Here is a 20,903-nt window from a genome sequence, read left to right on the forward strand (position 1 = left end):
TTATTTATACAGAATATTTTATTGGTTCAGCAGACTGAAAAACTGATTTTGGTGGTGGGGGAAGAATCTTCAAATGTTTCCCAACACAGCCAATATTAAAACCAATGCTCTGTACCATCTCCTCCCCGTTTCAAACACTGATAAAATCAATACTGGGCTGTAAAATGTAACAAATACATGAATTTATCATCAGACCAGTGTTTCTTTTATCTGCAGAGGCACATTTGCACATGCACAACCATATGCACACAAGAATTACACAAATGAGTAGGGTTAAAAAAGGAAAGGATAAAATGACAAACAAATAAAAAAAGGAACTACAAAATGGTTATTTGTGTAGCACAGTACAGAATGATATACAGAAGACACACAGGACACATACAGTACTGCTAAAAGTTTTTCAGATTTTTTTTTTTTTCCTTTACTTGGACAGATCAGCTGGTGCAATATATTTAAAGCTGGAGGTAAAAGCTATACAAGTTGCCTCCCTAACCTTGGGTGGGGGTAAAGTAAGAGCCCAAAAACTATTTACACTTTCTTTCTCATAAGATTAAGATCACATAGTCGGCACACGTAACAATGGAAAACGAACCACGAGTCATGGTGGATAGGTGGGGCAGAAGCATACGGCAGAAAAAGACGGCAAAATACAGCTGAAGCAAATGCATGGCTCCAAAAAGTCCAAACTTTCCAGAAGTTCATTCCTCTTTTTGGGACTTTTTCCTTAAGTATAGCAATCTCCAATCAATCTTGCATTTTGTCTCCGTAAGCACTCATCTTCGGTCCCTTCTTCCAACCTTCCGTCGCACCTATAAAACGTGTCATTAGTACATATTCTCAAGTTTCAATGTTTCTGAACAATGAATTTCAATTCAACAACTTTTTAAATAAGCTAATTGGGCTTTCCATGACTGTGGGAATTGAGGAGAAAGGGAACTCACTTTAGGTGAAGCGTCCACTGACTCATCCTCTTCCTCTTCACTCTGTTGGGCTGTGTCCATCTCCTCTTCAGACTCCTCTTCCTGGTTGGTGGCAGCTCTTGATCTCCCACCACTGAAATAGATTGTATGACTCAAATAAAACCCATGAAGCAGACCTAGAGACACATGTAGACCCACCGCGTGGTACTTTTCGGCTCGGCTCGGCACGGCTCGCTTTACTTTCGGTTTGCTTTTCCATTGCAGTTAGTGCCGCTTCAAAGTGGGTGGGATTATAGACTGATCATTATAGTTGTGCTGCCTCTACTGCCGTGGATCCGCTCCTCGTCCACCAACGAGTCTGCACCTCATCTACTGACCACGATACAGCAATTTATTTTTTCAAGTTCTGTGTGACAGTCGTTTAAAGGTGCTACAGAGGATGTTTTGTTTTATACATTTTTGCAATATTACTTGAAACCGTCTTTACTAACTGATAAAAGAACTATTTATTAGGTGCACTGAAAGGAATATTAATATACATCATCTGTGCACGAGGTAGGGCCTTAAAAACATCAGCCAATCGTTTACGCAATCATCGTGTAAACGATTGGCCCTCTGGCTTGTCAATCACTGGCCATGACGTTCCTTGTGAGAGACGAGCGCAGGCTGCGCGCTCCAGTAACTTTCCACACTCCACAGGCGCCGCATGCAATGTTTTTGTCAGGAGACAGGAGTAACAACTGCAGATTATGAGTTACCTGCGGTGAGTCCGACATAATGAATCCACTAACACGACACAGCGAATGCCGGTGGTAAACACTCGTGTTCCGATACTCGTGCACGAGTTTTGGGAGGCGTTCCCTCGAAACGAGCTGTGAAGGAGGGGGGGTGTTCTTGCGCATGCGCTCATTTCAAAAACTCACTAACAGTCTTTGGTTTCTCAGTCGACAAAAAGATAGCACCTTTAAAGCAAGTCGTTTTGTGTACAAATGATACTGTGGTGGTTGTTACTGACTATTTAAATCTAGCGGGTTTGGTGTCTCGTGTTTCAAATCCAATGACGCTGGTAGTGACGATTCTCTCTGACCAATCAGTGATCTGCAATTTACAAGTCACATTTAGTATTGGTACGGCTTGCTTGGAACCTCCACCAAGGTGGTACTATTTAAGCGAGTAGAGCCCCATGCAGTGGAAAAGCACCAAAAACTGAGCCGTACTGAACCGTACCATACAGTGGAAAAGCACCATAAGGGCAGGTTTACATGACAACAATGTACTAAAAAACTGAAAAGTTTTTTCTTTGTACAGATGACAACGACATCAAAACTATCCCCGTTTTACACTGATCCACGCAAACGACTTAATGCGCTGTATATCTCATGCCTGACAAATAGTTGGCAATTTTGTAAATAAAGACTATGTGCCTATCCACCTTATTTTACAGTTTACTGCACTTTGATATTCTTCTCATTATAGCGGCTAATATTTCGGAAGTCTCACACATTCACAGAAAACACCTTATTTCAGCATTGGAAAAAAAAAAAAAAAAAAAAAAAAAGTGGATAGACTAAACACACAATACGCATGTGCACAGCGTCACCGTTTTCACGGCCAAAACACATTTTTAGTTGAAAATGGTGTTGTGTAAACAGCCCCTAAGTGTCGAGAACTTTTAGCAACTTGGGTCTGTGTACCTGGCTTTCCTAGCTGCTGTCTGTGACTTTGGAGGTCGTCCTCTCCTTTTCTGAGGTGTGGATTCCACAGAATCGCTGGCGGCCTCTGATACCTCCGCTCTGCAAAGAAAGATCGTTATATATATAGTCTCTCATTTCCATGGTATAAAATGTCTATTGTTAGAGATTTTGGTATATTGTGTATATCGCGGTATGTAAATATATAGCATTGACACTTCAGAGTGATGAAATGCAAGAATGAGAATATAAAGAGCGGGATGAGCTTGGATGTTAAAAAGTTATAAATCGTCATATATCCTGAAAAGGCATTCGATGTGGTGCTCATGATGACTGACACACTGCCAAAGTGTGCGCACAGAAAGCTGCCTCTCAGAAGGCGGTTGTGAATTTGGGACATGCTCGATTTTAAATGTTATTAAGCACAATAAGCTAAGAAAAAAATAATGTAGTGCTGACACACAGCGTAAGCGCGCACACAGAAAGCTGCATCTCTCAGCATGCGATCATGAATTCAAATCTCTTTCACATCTTGTATGGTCGAACACACGCAATTACGTCAAAATGCCCATCGTGTAGAGTATTCATGTAAACACAGCCGGTTGCATCTCAAGTGAATGTAATTAGTGAATGTAATTAGTTGGGTGTAAACCGAATGTGTATCAGTATAATGGATCCATGCGTTTGGTTCGAAAAAAAGTGACAGCAGCCTAATATACTGCTGCTCTGTGCCATTAATGTGAATCAAACAAAAGAGGAAAAAAAAAAAAAAAAAAAAAAAAAAAAAAAAAAACGTACTGCTCTTGACTGAATAATTTTTTTTAAGCTTTATTAAGAATAAATTTATATTTAATTCATACATACAGTGAAGTATTTTTTCATACAGTTTTATTTTTACATTTGATTATTAAATTTCTGTACTAATTCTAACTGTTAAATACATTTTTACTATTTCAAATGTTAGTTCTATAACTTGGGTGTAGACCTAAATTATATATTTTGAAACATTAAAAAAAAAATAACATAAAACAAACAAGGCTCAAGTTTCGTAATGAAAGTGTTCATTTTAGCACTTCCAGTGAAACGCACTACAGCCTGTAAAACATTAAAATAAATATCCGTAAATAATTGCAATTTTTGTAATATAAGAAAGTTAAATAAATAAATAAAAAAAAACATCTGTTTTACATATCCCCACCAAGATAAATGCGTGATCATATATAGCGCCCTACGCATTGAGAGGGATGTGGGACACAAGCAGGACAGAGACCATCTTTTGTCTAATATCTTCATGTCTTCTCCCAAAGTTCCAAAGCAACTGACACTGGTTGTAAAAGGTATGAAGAGCTAATTTTATTTTCTGCAAGTGCAAGACATTTCAGCTATATTTGATGTTGTGCTGCCAGAGAAAGCAAAAGTAAATTACAGGTGTGTGTGAAATGTGCTATACAAATAAACTGGATGTGCCTAGTAAACTTGATAAACTTGAAGTCTAACAAGCGCAAACTGTTAAACAGAATTTGATGTGCAAGTAAAAAGGTATCTGTCCTACAGCCTTTTTCTACATTGAAACAGTAAAGGTGTGAATAGTCATTAAGAGTGAACAAAAGGAAGAAAAGTAGTGCTGTCAACATTCACGCATTAACGCACACATAATTTTTTTTTTTCCAGTTTAACGCATTAAAAATATTAACGCCATTAACGCAGCATGCGTTTTTTCCGTCATGCTTTGGCTAGCATTACAATATATGATCACACTCTTATTCATGCAAATCCTTTTAAACCATTTAAGCCAGCCAAAAGACAAAAAGAGAATGCGCTGTCTGTGAATGTCCTGTCACACACGACGCACAGTAATGCCAAAAATAACTGTTTTGTCGAGTATCCTCATAAGAGCAGCCTTGAACGAGTTAAAGTCTTAAAATGAAAGTAAAGAGCTGTGAGAAAGTGCGACGCGTGTGAGATCCGCGTCATGTGCAGCAGCGGCAGCTCTTAAAGTGACAGCAACCATTAATGCCGTCTGTCATTGAAGATAATGAGAGAACAAAGGCAACAGAGAAAATTACTGCTCTTGACTAAAGAACTTTTGTAGCTTTAATAATGATTATCTATATTTAATTTAGGCTATAAATTATGCAGTGCAGACTGTTTGGTAACTTTATTCAATTTCTGCATTTTTTCCTATCTGTAGGAAAGGCACAGGTAAATATGACATTTATTATGGGTTTATGTGAGGATTGTTCTAAGTTCACTTAAATTAAAAGTTGTTTTTAAAGCCTAATAAACGTAAAAAAAAAAAAAAAAACATATACATACACACAGTACAGTCCAAAAGTTTGGAACCACTAAGATTTTTAATGTTTTTAAAAGAAGTTTTGTCTGCTCACCAAGGCTACATTTATTTAATTAAAAATACAGTAAAAAACAGTAATATTGTGAAATATTATTACAATTTAAAATAACAGTGTACTATTTAAATATATTTGACAAAGTAATTTATTCCTGTGATGCAAAGCTGAATTTTCAGCATCGTTACTCCAGTCTTCAGTGTCACATGATCCTTCAGAAATCATTCTAATATGCTGATTTGCTGCTCAATAAACATTTATGATTATTTTCAATGTTGAAAACAGTTGTGTACTTTTTTTTTTTCAGGATTCCTTGATGAATAGAAAGTTCAAAAGAACAGCATTTATCTGAAATACAAAGCTTCTGTAGCATTATACACTACCGTTCAAAAGTTTGGGGTCAGTAAGAATTTTTATTTTTATTTTTTTGAAAAGAAATTAAAGAAATGAATACTTTTATTCAGCAAGGATGCATTAAATCAATCAAAAGTGGCAGTAAAGACATTTATAATGTTACAAAAGATTAGATTTCAGATAAACACTGTTCTTTTGAACTTTCTATTCATCAAATAATCCTGAAAAGAAATATTGTACACAAATATTTTGTACAATTGTACACATTAAATGTTTCTTGAGCAGCAGATCAGCATATTAGAATGATTTCTGAAGGATCATGTGACACTGAAGACTGGAGTAATGATGCTGAAAATTCAGCTTTGCCATCACAGGAATAAATTACTTTGTGAAATATATTCAAATAGAAAACAGTTATTTTAAATTGTAATAATATTTCACAATATTACTGTTTTTTACTGTATTTTTAATTAAATAAATGTAGCCTTGGTGAGCAGACGAAACTTCTTTTAAAAACATTAAAAATCTTAGTGGTTCCAAACTTTTGGACTGGACTGGACTGGACTATATATATATATATATATATATATATATATATATATATATATATATATATATATATATATATATATATATATATATATATATAGAGAGAGAGAGAGAGAGAGAGAGAGAGAGAGAGAGAGAGAGAGAGCTTTCAATTACACTAAAGTTGAATGGCTATAATTCATGTTTAAAATTGGGGGAAAAATCTATTACATCCAGACATCAGTAGCTGTATTAGTATCAGTGATACTGACCTTCATTCATAAAAATATGTATTTTTTGTAAGTATTTAAAATATACTGCTTTCATTTTGTTTCTTTATGTTGTTTTAATTTGGAGATTAACTGTGAAATTATGACATTATAAAATATATTCAAAACATACAGGGAGTGCAGAATTATTAGGCAAGTTGATTTTCTGATCATATTTTTTTTCCAAGTACATTTTACCAATTCCAATCCACATCAATCTTAATAACTACCATTAATATTGTTTTTAATCATTTATAAGTGATACATAATAGTTCATGAAGGCTGGAAATGAAAAACGCCTATTATTCAGGTGTGCAGAATTATTAGGCAGGTTTTCTTTTACAGGCCAAATGAGCCAAAAAAGAGATTTAACTCAGACTGAAAAGTCAAAAATGATTAAATACTCATGAGAAGGACGCAATACTAATGCAATACTAGAAATTGCAAAGTTAAAGCATGACCAATGGACAGCAAAACGCTCATTGGGTCAGCGGGGTCATACAAAAACAGGTGGAAAAGAAAAGACGCATGTTAACTGCAAAAGAATGAAGAATTAAGGTGAAGAATTAAGTGTGAAACCATCAGGAACCCTTTAGTCTCCAGCGCCACCATTTTCCAGAACTGCAACCTACCTGGAGTCTCCAGAAGTGTGAGGTGTCAGGATCTCAGAGACTTAGGCTAGCTAAAGAATCCTAAAAAATGACCCGCTCTTAATAAAAATCACAAGCTGAAGTGTTATAAAATACATTAAGACTGGGTTTTTATAGGCCTTATAGACAGACAGATTGAGAGTGACTCTTGAAGGACCAGCACCACATCCTCTTGTACCACTGTTTGAAGAATTCATCTTCCAAAATCTGACAGTAAGTTTTAGAAGATCATTTTTAGTCCATATCTGCAAGACGGACATTTCAGGATAAGAGATGGACTAAAAGTGAACTCCCACACCTTACTGCCAGATTCTGGCACAATTCTGCACACCTGAATATAAGGCATTTTTCATTTCCAGCCTTCATGAACAATTATGTATCACTTATAAATGATTAAAAACAATATTAATAGTAGTTATTATGATTGATGTGGATTGGAATTGGTAAAATGTACTTGGAAAAAAAATATGATCAAAAAATCAACTTGCCTAATAATTCTGCACTCCCTGTATAAAAACTTAAGCGTTTTTAATTTTTTATTAATCAATTGACAGCACTAAAGAAAAGTTTATAATCCACTGCGAAAATGAGTGAGACACGAGTAGAGATTTTGGGGGAAAAAAACAGATTTTTATGTTCAGTAGAATAACTCATAGAATTTTGTTAAATTAATGGAAAATCGGGTGACCAGATCACAAAACAGAATATTAAGCCAACAAATGGCTTAAATACATTGGCCCATGTACCGCACTCATTCAACACAAATCCAAAAGTTTCCATGGTTGCGACTTATTTCTTTTGTAAACAAAGCTTTGTGCTTCACTCGTGTCATAATATTCACGGAAAACAGCATTCACTTACAAAAAAAAAAATGCTTTAGCGCACTGCCGCCAGTGGGGCACAGGCCTACATGCAGATCTAACAGATTTGTAACATTCATGGAGCAACCATTAAAAACCTGGTAATATTTATGTTCAAACCTTCACCATATAAGGTTGAAGGCTACATAAACCTTAGATTCTCATCAAATATCTTCATGTCTTCTCCCATTGCTCCAAAGCAACTGACACTTTATCATATATATGATATTATTATTAATTATTAAGATAAAGAAGAATAGAAGTGCATATAGGCAGCCACTCACCTTGGTTTCCGTCCTCGCCTGCCTTTGGGCTTCACCTCCATATTCTCACTTCCTGCATCCTCCTCATCCTCCTCCTCTTCCTCTTGCTGCTCTTCCTTCATTCTCCTCATCTACAGGTGGAGCAGCCTTCCTGCGACCCCTCCTGCCCTTGCTGGGTGTCTCATCCTTTGCGGCTGCTGATTTGGGGGGCCGTCCTCGCCGCCCCCTCTTGGGTGGGCTGTTCTGTTCGTCTTCGGTCTCCATAGGTCGTCTCTGCCATGCTGCTGTCCTCGCCCCACTGGTCCTCAGGCATCATCAGTGCTCGTGTTGGCTGCTTTCTTCCGGCCCCGCTTGGGTTTGGGCTCCTGGCCCTTGTCGTCTTGGTTGGCTGCAGTGCCTCGCTTGCGCCCCCTGCTGGGCTTTTCTGTCTCAGATGGGCTCTTCATTGAAATGTCTTCATTCTCGCTGTGGTCCACATCAGCCGAGTCCAGTCTGGGGTGAGAAAAGTAATGCACATACGGTGCGAGACAAGTTACTCTTTGAATTTTTTATAAATCTTGTAAAAGGCCATGAGCTACTAATTAAAGAATGTGAAGAAATCAATAATTAAAGACAAACTTCAAGGCATTTCTCATCTGTTTGTCTTGGTCACATTATAAAGACACCTACGAGTTTGGCCATTGTAAATCTCGAGGGACGACATGAGTCATCTCAATGCCACTGAGCAGTACATCCCCAGAGTGCTCTTTCAGTGTAGCACAGGTAAAAGGAAACAGCAATTACTGTGCCTTCGTGACACAGATCCATAAAACACTCCATTCAAAAGAATCTCAATGACACCTATTCAATAACCGAGTGACTGCAGACAGCCACCGCACGCCTACCCATCCTGCTTTCACTCGTGTGGATGCTGAAAGGCGGTATGATTACCGAGCACCATGACTTCAATAGAGCTTGTTTAGTCCACAGCAGGATGTTAATACCACAGCCAGATTTTGCAGTATAAAAAAAATTAGGTTTAACGTCTAAAATGGATTCAGATGAGGCTTGAGATCAAACTGCAGGCAGCTCAGATTTTATAACAATATTACAGATTTAGGAGAGGAAGTGTGTCACATGTTATTTATAATGCTTGTGTATTTATGCACACCACCATTGGTTTTACTGGACACATCTAGAACAAATTTATGCTACTGAACAGATCACGCAACAAATATGTAGTTTTAAGGATGTTCTAAACTACAAAATCGTCAGTCAGATGGGTTGTTTCTTGCATTCAGAGCATTAAGAGCAAAAGCCATCTCTAGCCGTGACATGGTGTTTTCCCCTACAACCTATAGTGAGTTCAGATTACGAAGCAAACTGTCTTTACGTTGGTTGTTAATTAATTGGTTTAACCAAATTGCAAAACATTCGTAAACTTTTTAAATATAATGTAGAATTTTGTGTAACTACCCAAAAACTTGGCGATGAAAAGTATATTTGAAAAGAAAATTGTTTACTACAAAAAAAAGAACATGTAACTACTTCTTTTGTAAAATTTACATGCAAATGTAAACTGGAGAATCCATTATTCTTGAATTGCTAAATAAAAAACAACAATCCGAATGAACTGAACTGCTAAAAATGAATGATTTGATGATTTGTGCTCAGGAAACATTTATTATTATTAATGTTAAAAACAGTTGTGCTGCTTAATATTTTTGTGGAAACCTTGAAAATTTTCTTTGATCAATAGAAAGTTCAAAAGAATAGCATTTATTTGAAATACAAATCTTTTGTAACATAAATGTGTTTACTGTCACTTTTAGTAAATTTAATGCATCCTTGCTGATTATAAATTGAATTTTAAGAAAGTAAAAAAATCTTTCTTATCCCAAACTTTTGAACAGTACTGTATATCAGTTATCTCACATGTTTGTGCGTTTGTGACACTAACCGTCCTTTACTGCGGCCGGGGGAGCTGGGGTTGGAGTTGCTGCTGGCGTTGCTGATGGTCTCCATGCGTGAGAGTTTGGTCTGCAGTTTTCCTGTGGCGGACAGAGGTTTGTTCACGGCGCCCAGCACGTTTGCTGCCTTAGGCTGCAAAGAGAATCAGGCAGTCAATCTCACAGTCCTATTGGACTGATGAAGGTTAAAAGCACAGAATAAAAGGCAAATATGTACCTTTCCTGGAGTGAAGAACGATTTCATCTCGGGAGGCAGATAGTTTTTCGTGTTACTGAAATTCTGAAAGGCAGCAAGGACATTGAAATACAAAGTCATCGAGTGGGAGAAAAATCAATTTGAACAGACATCTGATTCAACTTGCAAACCGATTTAAAGTTTGTACCAGCAGCAGGGCTTCCACACCTGCTGACCCATCAACTTCTATGACTTCTGACTAGATAAATGTGTTACATTTATTTTATTTTATTTCTGAGACTGCATTCAAAGAATTATTTTTAGGGCTGGGCTTAAGAAAATTTTATATACACTAGTACAGAAATTTCAATTACTCTTTAAGATTTCATAAATTTCTGACTTTTCCAGGGTAGAAACGTATAGTTTCCATGATACATAAATAAAGAGCTGCTGTTTATGGGAGATACGGGTTCAAATCCAGTCACAATCCCATACTAGCTCTCTCATTCACTTTCCTATCCCTTTTTCAGCAAAAAAATTCCCGTAATCCCCCCCTCCCCTAAAAATCCCTGATACTTCTAAAACTAAGGTTAAGCACCTTGTCAGGTTGTGTGAAGTAGCGTGCAGGCAGTACAGGATCTTTAGGCGACTCTAGACTGTATGTGGTGCTCTTGGAGATGACGATGTTCATGGCTACATCGCACACTGTGTACAGTTTCTAGAGAGGAGAGAGAGAATTGAGAACAGTGTAAATAAATACATTTATATAGGCGTGGGCGATATACCGGTAGACAAAACCGGTAGAAATGTGTCAACCAGTAGAGATTTTAGACTATCGTCTCAATGCTGCCATGCTGCAGAGTCATGAAAGAATCATTTGCACGGCTTTAAGATCATTTGCTGTTTAAGAACAAGTGATTTTAAACCATTGAAGCACAATAAGCAGTGAAAGAACTCATTTCTGTATTTACGTGCACTGTCTAAACAGTTCTTTTTGTACTAAAGTACTAAGGTTCTTTTTGCTGCCTTACTGGGCTTGAACATTCAAATTGGCGAGAGGAATGATGAAATCTCAAAATTCTGATTTCATAAAAACCTTATTTAAAATAAAAAATAACTATATAGTGATATATACCATTATTGTGAAATAAAATTACTTCTATACTGATAAGATTCTGGTCATATCGCCCACCCTGACATTTATAAATAATCATGTTTACAGAGCACAAAGATGCTAAATATTGTCTTACAAAAATGTCAATGGATACTACCAGAAGTCAACAGCAGTACAATGTATTGTAAATTAAAAACAAGGTTCCAACAACTTTTTAACAATGCATGTAAATTACTTCCAGTCCTTTATGTTTACCTTTTAAAAGTTTGGGGTCAGTTTTAAAATGTTTTTGAAAGAAGGCTGTAATTATTTCAAAAATACAGTAAAAAGAGAAATATTGTGAAATATTTTATATTCTAATATATTTTAAAATGTCATTTAAAATGTAATTTATTCTTGTGATGGCAAAGCTGTATTTTCAGCATCATCACTCCAGTCTTCAGTGTCACATGATCCTTCAGAAATCATTCTAATACGCTGATTTGCTGCTCCAACAGTTGTGCTGTTTAATATTTTTTTTTGTGGAAAACTAAACAAATTTTTTTTTTTCCCAGGAAACTTTGATGAATAGAAAGTTCAAAAGAAATTGAATCAATTTAATGCATCCTTGCAAAAAAATAAAAAATAAATAAATAAATATTTACATGCATATTTTCCAATCTTTAATGATTCATTTAGATGACTATTCTCAGTGTAGAAATGTCAAAAATAAACTTTTAAATAGATAGACTGATCTCTATCTACTGATGACTGTTAGACATTTACATGTTTTGTTAGTACTTCATGAATGGCCAGTTCTGAAAATCATTTATATTTAAAAATTCCTTGATATTTCCAAGGAATTTCCAAGATTTTCCCTGTTAGAACAACCTTTGAATAGCCATGAGAAAAGCAAAGCATCCCTGAAACAAGACGAACCTCATTAATCTTGGCATCGTCCGGACACTGTCCATCTTTTGTCTGTTTTATGTTTTCCACCATTTTCCTGATAAACGCATGGCTGTTGTTTTCATTTTTGGCCATTAGGATTTCCAAAACAAACCATAAAGCCCTGAAGGAAAAGATATGAGAGAGAGAGGAAGGGAGAGAGAAACATCATTTTCAAGATTAAAGGCAGATGGCAGCTCTGGAACACCATTTATCAGTGTTTTCGGCAGCCAGCCAAACATCTAACAAACTGCACATTTTCTGCACTGTTTATGAAAATTTGAAGAGTAACATATTGGTAAAGAATATCTCATCCAAATTATGCATATGACATTATCAGAGCATGAAATAACAACCTAATGAAGAGATAAACATTCTCCGATTAAAGATGGAAGAGAAGCCAATGGAGCTCGTGTGGACTCACTCTTTGATGTCTTTGAGCTGCTCAATGTCCTGGACTTTCACGTAGTCTGGGTCGTGGACCAAAAGGTGAATTGCATATGGCACCACATACTCCGGCAGGAGTGATATCAGCTTCTCTGCAGCACACACACACACACACACACACACATTATGATAATGTGAGTTATAAAATCCTGGGCACTTTCCAGGGCCCACAATATTTTACAATAGCATAGGTTTGTACTGTGGTTCATAAATATGAATCAAAATTGGAAAAGGTTCCCATTCTCCAAGGGTCTGAAACTAACAAATCAAAAAACGCTGACGTGCAATGAATTCATTCCAAAAGCAACAGAAGAAACCGACAAATCCACCTGACAGGACAGACCTAACAACAGCATCTTCTGCATAATGACCCTGATGAACAGTTCAGCTGAGAATCTAAACATTTCACTGTGCTGAAAGCATGAATATTAACTCATTAAGATCACTAGCACAATTTAATAGGGAATTTGATTCTGCTTCTGATTCCTGAATGATTCTTTAGTATTTAAAAGTACTCTCACCGCAAATAACCATTCATATCTTAAACCGATTTATTCATTGTAATTCTTTTTGGAAGGTGGATCAACCCCCCCCAAAAAGCAATTTTTACATTAATAATTAATAAATGATGTTGCTGAAGAGATTAAGATGCAATGAGAATCATTTTGGAATGGCTACCTGAATCAAATCTAAATGAATCGTGAGGTGCCTAAAGATTTCCATCCCTATAATGCAGTAGTGGCTTGAGTTTGATGAGAATGAATCTTTTTGTATTGATTCATTTAAAGTCTATATAAACTTCAACTGAAAACAAGGTAATAAACAGCACACTTCAATCAAAAACTGCCTACTACTACTACTACTACTACTACTACTACTACTACTAAAAAAAACAAAAGAAAAAGTAAATTATTTTGAAAATCATTTTGGAGTCAGATTGTGACTCTAAAATCAAATAGAAATGCAAGTAGCTCAAACTGGGCAGGAATTAATCTTTTTGTACAGATTCATTAAAAGAACCAACTCGGAAGAGTCATTTGTTGGAAAAACTGACTGATCAGTGGTGCTGTATGTTTGTTATTGCATGTAACATAACAGAAAGATGTGTTGTCAACTCCCATCAACATTATAGAAACCATTTACTTACAGTATCTCTGTATTAAACAAACACCTAATTAAACCTAAATGAACCAAATAAGTGATAATGAATAAGAATCGGTTCTCGATTCTAGCCCTTGCCTTTAGAGCAAGATTTAGACAAACTCTCCTTACCACTGACTGCTGCATGCTGTTTCAGGTATTCCCTGCGCAAGTTGATGTTTTTGACCAGGCACTGACGGGCATGCGCCCTGCGCTCCTTCACCGGGTCTTTGGCACACAACGTGAACACGGCCAGGTACTCCAGTGGCAGACGCAATCTGCACAGACCTTTGTGCAGCTTCTGGGCGAAGGCCTGTCGCACCTGGTAGCACTCGTCCTGAAAAAGACAAGAGGACTCATTAGTTCCTAATGAGTCATTTAGCTGATGCTTTTGATCAACGGTTTACAAAACACTCCAGGAACAATAACCCTGGAGTGACCCAAGGTTAAGTGCCACCATCAGGTTTTCGCAAAGCTGTCCAAACCTGCATGGTTTGAACCTACAACGTTTTTGTTTCCTGTACAGATCAACGTGAAATCAAAATGGACCCCATTTAATTTCTTAAAGGGATAGTTCACCCAAAAATTTAAATTCTGTCATCATTTACTCACCCCCAAGCTGTTCAAAATCTGTATAATTTTCTTTGTTCTGTTGAACACAAAGGAAGATATTTTGAAGAATGTGTTAAACTGAACAGTTCTGGGGCACCATTGACTTCCATAGTAGTTTTTTTTTTCCTACTATGGAAGTCAATGGTGCCCCAAAGTGGCCTGGTTACAACGTTCTTCAAAATATCTTCCTTTGTGTTCAGAACAAAGAAATTTATAAAGGTTTGGAACAACTTGAGGTTGAGTAAATGATGACAGAATTTTCATTTTTGGGTGAACTATCCCTTTAACGCACATATTTAGACTTACTGTGAAAGACTGATCTGTTTCTTCCTCTGAACCCACTTTATTTTTCTTCTGATGTCACTTTTTGGCTGTCAGTTAAAATTATCCAACAGCCTGCACAGTCTGATTAAGCATTGGTTTTGCAAACATACATTTGGTCTGGCTCCATTTTAATTTGAAAAGCCCATTTTCAACAATCCAGTTAATTCCCACCCTATTTTTTATTTTTATTTTTTTCCCTTTTCAAGAGATTTAATCAAGGGCACTGAAGCCAACAGTTAAGTGAGGATTCCTCAAAGATATGCTGGTCATAATGTGAACATCAGATAAGATTTCAAAGCGTGACAGGTGATGGAATACAGCGAATCACTACAAAACCAACAAGCCTGTTAGTCAGAGCAACCCATTAAAACAATGTTATGATCTTTGTTTTTTTTTTTTTTAAAGAGATAATTCCATCAGGCCAACATGCAGTCAGATAAAGAGCCGGTGATGGGTCTTACATTGATGACGAGGGCGCAGAGCTGGTACTGCTCCAGGGTGATGATCTCATGGTAACATGGCTCCTGAGCAAGACGAAGAATCGCACAGCCGGCTGCCAGCCGCAGACGAGACATGTCCGGCTTTCTGCACACCCACACACAGAAAGTCAGCACATAAAAATCACTCCCATATCACAACATACAAATAAAAGCATCAGTAATGTTTTACCATGTATGTCATCATTTTCCAGCAAAAGTGTTCATAAATTTATGGCGATGCTGGAGTTTCCTATTATAATATTATAATGAAAGTAGAAAGACTAGAAAAAACCCTAATTCATGTGTGAAAAAAGTGTAATGAATATTAAAATTACTTATTTAATTATATAAAACTATAAATTTTACATTTTTATGATTTTATATACACCACTGTTCAAAAGTTTTGGGTCAGTAAAAAAAAGGGTTAGTTCACCCAAAATTAAAATTATCCCGTAATTTACTCACCCTAAAGCCACCCTTGTTGTATATGACTTTCTTCTTTCGGACAGTTATATTAAAAAAAATATTCTGGCTCTTCTAAGCTTTATAATGGGAGTGAATAATAACTGAGACTTTGAATCCCAAAAAAGCACATCCATCATAAAAGCCATATGGCTCCAGGGGGTTAATAAAGGCCTTCTGAAGTGAAGTGATGCGTTTTTTTTTTAAGAAAAATATCCATATTTATAGACCATAATCACTAGCTTCTAGTAACATCCATCTGCACATTCATGAGAGAGTTGAGTTCCGGCATAATAGACGCCTCTTGCACTCCTCTGACATTTCTCTTGTTTTGATCCATCCTCTGTGCTTCCGTGTTTGACAATACGTCATGCGTTGGGTCAAAGTTCACTCTTCTGCTGAAATTGATTCTCATACGGAAGCCAGTGATTCTAGTTTAAAAAGTTTTAAATATGGATATTTTTCTTACAAAAACACATCGCTTCATTTCAGAAGGCCTTTATTAACCCCCTGGAATCGTATGGATTACTTTTATGATGGATGGATGTACTTTTTTGGGATTCAAAATCTCAGTTACTATTCACTCCCATTATAAAGCTTGGAAGAGCCAGAATTTTTTTTACTTTAACTATGACTGTGTTTGGCTGAAAGAAGAAAGTCATATACACCAAAGGAGGCTTGAGGGTGAGTAAATTATGGGATAATTTTCATTTTTGGGTGAACTAATCCTTCAATACTTTTATTCAGAAAGAATGTATTCACTTGACCGTTCACAAATACCCGCCCTCTTTAGTAACTGTTGCTATGTCCGACAAGCCATGTCATTCTCACGCCACACATCAAGTTCTTACACAGTTAAAAATATACATCGCGGATCAAAGAGGACACTAACAACACGTTGACAGACAAGACAGAGCAAGTTACTTTTGATATGAAAGTCTCAAATTTTGTAATTTTTAAAGAAGTTTAAACAACTACTATTTTGTGGCTCTTTAATGTGTTGTGACAGATCGCTTTAGCGCCTCAGTTCAAGCGGCTCATGAACCGTTCATCTCTTCCTACTAGTTCATTTATAGCATCAAAAAAACATGAATGAACATCAGAAGAAATGTTGTTTCAACTGCGGAAAGATGTCAGTACACACCATTTTTCAAGTTCAAGTCCACCAACGTTAATCTACTAAATCCCCTGACTGCTTTGTCGAAAATAACGGAGGTTTCGATTATGATTGGTTAGATTGTCCCATCAATCAAACTCCCAGCAAAGGGTCAACTGATCAAAAGTGACAGTAAAGAAACTTATAAATGTACAAAATTTTTCTATTTCAAACAAATGTGGTTTTTCTATTCACTAAATAATGCTGAAAAATGTATAATAGTTTGTAGTGTTGTCAAAAGTACCGGTACTTCGGTACTAAGTCGGTACTGAAATTTTGAAAATGTGACAATACCAGCATTTTTGTAGTACCGGTAGTACCGAGAATATACCCGATATTTGGTACCCACTGATAGGGCTGTGCCAGTATTTACTTGAATATGACAAGAGTGAAGCACAAAACTTTGTTTACAAAAGAAATAATAGGTTAGAAATGAAATGTGACATCGCAGCCATGGAAACATTTTGGTTCGTGCCGAATGAGAGGCACGCGAGTCCATACATTTAATCTATGTATTCTGTTTTCCGAATCGCGATCTGGTCACCTGATTAGCAGAGAATTTAACAATATTCCATTAGTTATTCCACTGAACATGGAATCTGTTTCTTTTCCCAAATCTTCACTCACGCAGGGGATTATAACGTTTCTTTCGTTCGCATTTAGGCCTATTATAGGCTATTCGCATTATTTACTGTGGTAAAGTAGAAAAAAACACCGCAGGACAGAAACCTTTTTGCTTGCACGTCAGTTTCTATTTAACAGAGTTTGTGCTTGTTATTAGACTTTATAAGGCACGTCAAGTTTATTTGTATAGCGCGTCTCTCACACACGCTGATGATTTTTACTTCCGTTTTCTCTGACAGCGCTAAATCAAACATAGCCTGAATGTCTTGCCCCTGCGGAGGATAAAACTCGCTCTTCAGACCTTTTACAACAAGTGTCAGTTGCTTGTAACATCAGGATATAACGAAGATATTAAAGAGAAATGGTCTCTTTCCTGCTCGTGTCCCTATCCCTCTCATAGCGCAGAGCAGGTAGGCTTTATCAAAGACTAATAACGGGACTTTGGCTATATGACGCATCTTTGAGCGGAAATAAAAAACGAATATTTTTTTTAAATAATATTTAATTTTCTTATTATTTAGGTTACCATTATTAACCGATATTTATTTCATATAGTTTTACAGGCTGTAGTGTGTTGTTTCACTGATGGAATAGCTCAAATAAACACGCACGTCTGTTACCCCTGTTGAAAAAAACCCAGCATATGCTGGTTGGTTTTGAAGCTGGTATGCTGGTTTGAGCTGGTTTATGCTGGCCCTATGCTGGTCCATGCTGGCCCAGGACCAGCTTAGGACCAGCATGGTCCAGTTTTGGAGCAGAATGAACCAGCTCAGGACCAGCATGGACCAGCACTTGACCATCATAAACCAGCTCAAACCAGCATACCAGCTTCAAAACCTACCTTACCAGCATATGCTGTTTTTTTCAACAGAACAAAATGGATGTTTGAGCATTTATTTATTTTTTTTATATTTCAAAATTTATTTCATTGAGGTAGCCAATATTATACACACAAATCATATTTAATGTTTTTAAAATAGGCTATATAAAATGGTAAAATAGTTCCAACAGATTTTGCTGTGGTACCGAAATTGGTACCGAGAACCGTAAAATTTTCATGGTATCGGTAACGACTACTGGAATTTTGGTACCGTGACAACACTAATAGTTTTGCATAAAAAAAATTCTTTTAACACTGATAAAAGTTTCTAGAGCCCAAAATCAACACATTTGAATGATTACAGTTATTTTATATTCTAATAATTTCACAATATTACTGTATTTTGATCAAATAAATGCAGCCTTGGTGACCACAAGATTATCTTTCGGATCTTTACAAACTTTTGAACAGTAGTTTATTTGTCTGATGTAAATGCTCTGTTTTTGAGGGCTCTTAAAAATCATGAAAATCATTTATTTTCTTTTTACACTACAGCTCACAATAGTCACTATTGAAGGATTTGGAACTATGCCTTTAGGGCATGTGTGTTTGGTTCAAAGTGCCACTCACCCCATCTTGCCCTGCTCCGTCAGATCGCCATCGCTGCTCAGAATAGCCGTCAGCATTCTCAGAGTGGAGTTGCCAGATTTACTCTGGTTGTTCTTCACGCCAAGCAGCCACCTGACCATCAGTTTCAGACCCTGAATCTGAAACGAAACAGAGACAGAGGAACATTGAACTCTTACTTTACTCGCTAGCATCATCTCCTGTGGCTGCAAGTTCAGGTGTCATTTATTTACAAAGAGAAAAAAAAAAAAAAAATAACAGAAAAAAGAACCTGTCTAGCCATATCGGTTGGGAATCAATGCAATACAGGCTGAGATGTGAATCACTCTGGTACTTTCTTCAATAAAAATGAATAATAAATGGCAAAAGACAAATCTTAGTTGAAGTTGTGATTTATTTACTGAGTGTCTCACCTTAGCCAATGTTTCAGGAGAGACTTCATCATCTGGGACCCACAGCTTGGTGGTTTTCTTGCCAGGAATCTTTGCAGCAAACAGAAAATCTAGATCAGTATCAGATGCCTCAAAAACCCGAGAGTGAGGAGAATCCTTTATTGCTTGGTCTGAAAGTTTGTTAACAAGGTTACAACTAAAAATAAGCACGCTTCTTGTAATAGAGGCGAGGAGACAAATGACGTGTCACACGTCTATGTGTATTAAAGCACAAAACTTTATTTAAAACCACTGCAAAATGAAACTGTGCCCACAAGGTCAATCAAATGAGATCAGTAAACGGGATCTCATCTGTTTGATACATTCTGAACTTTCTTAGCCATTTACCCTCATAATTATACTGGGATGATTTAAGCCTTAAGCAAGCACATCCCCATAAAATCACATTAATTCAATAAGTCTAAATTAGTTCATGCTACAGGCAAATAAACAACACATGCATATTTAATGCCGTTCTCTCGACCAGCTACGATATTCATTATCAGCAGGGCTGTCACGATCATGAAACCTTGGCTGATGATTAATCATTATACTAATAATGGTGATTTAATGTCTAATGTCATGTTAGTACACGTTCAAACTGACCTTAAGAACAAAGTCATTATTTTGTATACTTCCTTTGAGGCTTTATGAACAAATATTAACATTTAATAATTTTTTAATTATATTTTAATCGTATGAATGTTCTATTTATTATTTTTGGCATTAAGACATTGGAATGTATTGTTAATAACAGTGAAATATTTTCAATAGCTAGTGGTTGAAATGGGTACTGGCAGACTCGATGCTCACACGGGATGCCAGTCTAAAGACACGCAACAGAAAAAAAAAAAAGAAGAAAAAAAAAAAATGAAGTCTTCAAGCAGCAGTGAGCACGAGTGTCTCCTCTCTTCTTAGAAGGAGAAAAAGAAAGAGGAAATATTGGGTCCATTCAATCCCGAGATTGCATAGAGAGAAAGGAGAGTTCACCTCATCAAGGAGCTGCGTGATTATCCCGAGCGTTTCAAAGATTACTTCAGGATGTCAGTGGCTCTGTTTGATGCTTTACTACTGGCACAATCTGTCTTTATATTCGGTCTCTTTGTATTCCTCACATTGTATGTCATTCATTGCTGCTGTTTTGTGCTGTAGACGACGTGGATCAACTTGTCAGATAGCATTCTGGATTTTTGCGTTCGTGTACGGTGGCTCTGAATTGTCAAAACGTCTCTCAAAATGCGTACCACGGATGCGAAAAACGCAGAAAATCGAACCTGATCCGAATATTTTTTTGACGGACGAAAGTTTCGGAGGCAGTGTGCAAATCCGATTGACATAACGTGAGGTCGAATTTATTTTTTAACGTGCGAAAGTTTCGCATGCGAATTTCGGACTCAGTGTGCAATGATCTTTACACAGTGTAAGATAATTAGTCGATTTATTGATTTATTAAGTTATGATGAGTTGATATCGCATTTTAATATGCTCCCGTTCATAGAGATTTTTAGATGGATGATGAGGCTTTTTAGGTCGGGTAGAATCTGCGACCTCTGACCCAGTTTGTTCACTGGCTTCCATGGCTGCAATTTGCTCCATGTGTTTTCCGCCAACTGGCAACCCGGGGTGGTGAAATGCTATTGGGTAAATGGGCAATGTGTGGTCTTGCAAAGACCAAAACAAAAACAGAAATTCCGACACGGAACGCACATTTCAAAGTAAAATAACTGGCTATA

At 36.7% G+C, this 20,903-nt stretch overlaps 1 protein-coding gene across 1 annotated transcript in view; it reads right to left on the bottom strand.

Moving 5' to 3' along the window:
* pds5b (PDS5 cohesin associated factor B) overlaps positions 1-20,903 on the bottom strand; it is a 63,145-nt gene continuing 42,242 nt past the window's right edge. The window contains 16 exon segments of the mRNA XM_048160128.1: positions 1-809; positions 942-1,053; positions 2,615-2,713; positions 7,905-8,000; positions 8,002-8,147; positions 8,149-8,190; positions 8,192-8,375; positions 9,823-9,965; positions 10,050-10,112; positions 10,606-10,725; positions 12,040-12,172; positions 12,473-12,587; positions 13,768-13,972; positions 15,033-15,156; positions 18,743-18,879; positions 19,153-19,221. Of these exon segments, the coding sequence (XP_048016085.1) occupies positions 774-809; positions 942-1,053; positions 2,615-2,713; positions 7,905-8,000; positions 8,002-8,147; positions 8,149-8,190; positions 8,192-8,375; positions 9,823-9,965; positions 10,050-10,112; positions 10,606-10,725; positions 12,040-12,172; positions 12,473-12,587; positions 13,768-13,972; positions 15,033-15,156; positions 18,743-18,879; positions 19,153-19,221 (1,824 nt within the window). The 3' untranslated portion in view covers positions 1-773.

The sequence above is a fragment of the Megalobrama amblycephala genome, linkage group LG16 (assembly GCF_018812025.1).
Source record: "Megalobrama amblycephala isolate DHTTF-2021 linkage group LG16, ASM1881202v1, whole genome shotgun sequence".
In the NCBI taxonomy this organism is placed as follows: domain Eukaryota; kingdom Metazoa; phylum Chordata; class Actinopteri; order Cypriniformes; family Xenocyprididae; genus Megalobrama; species Megalobrama amblycephala.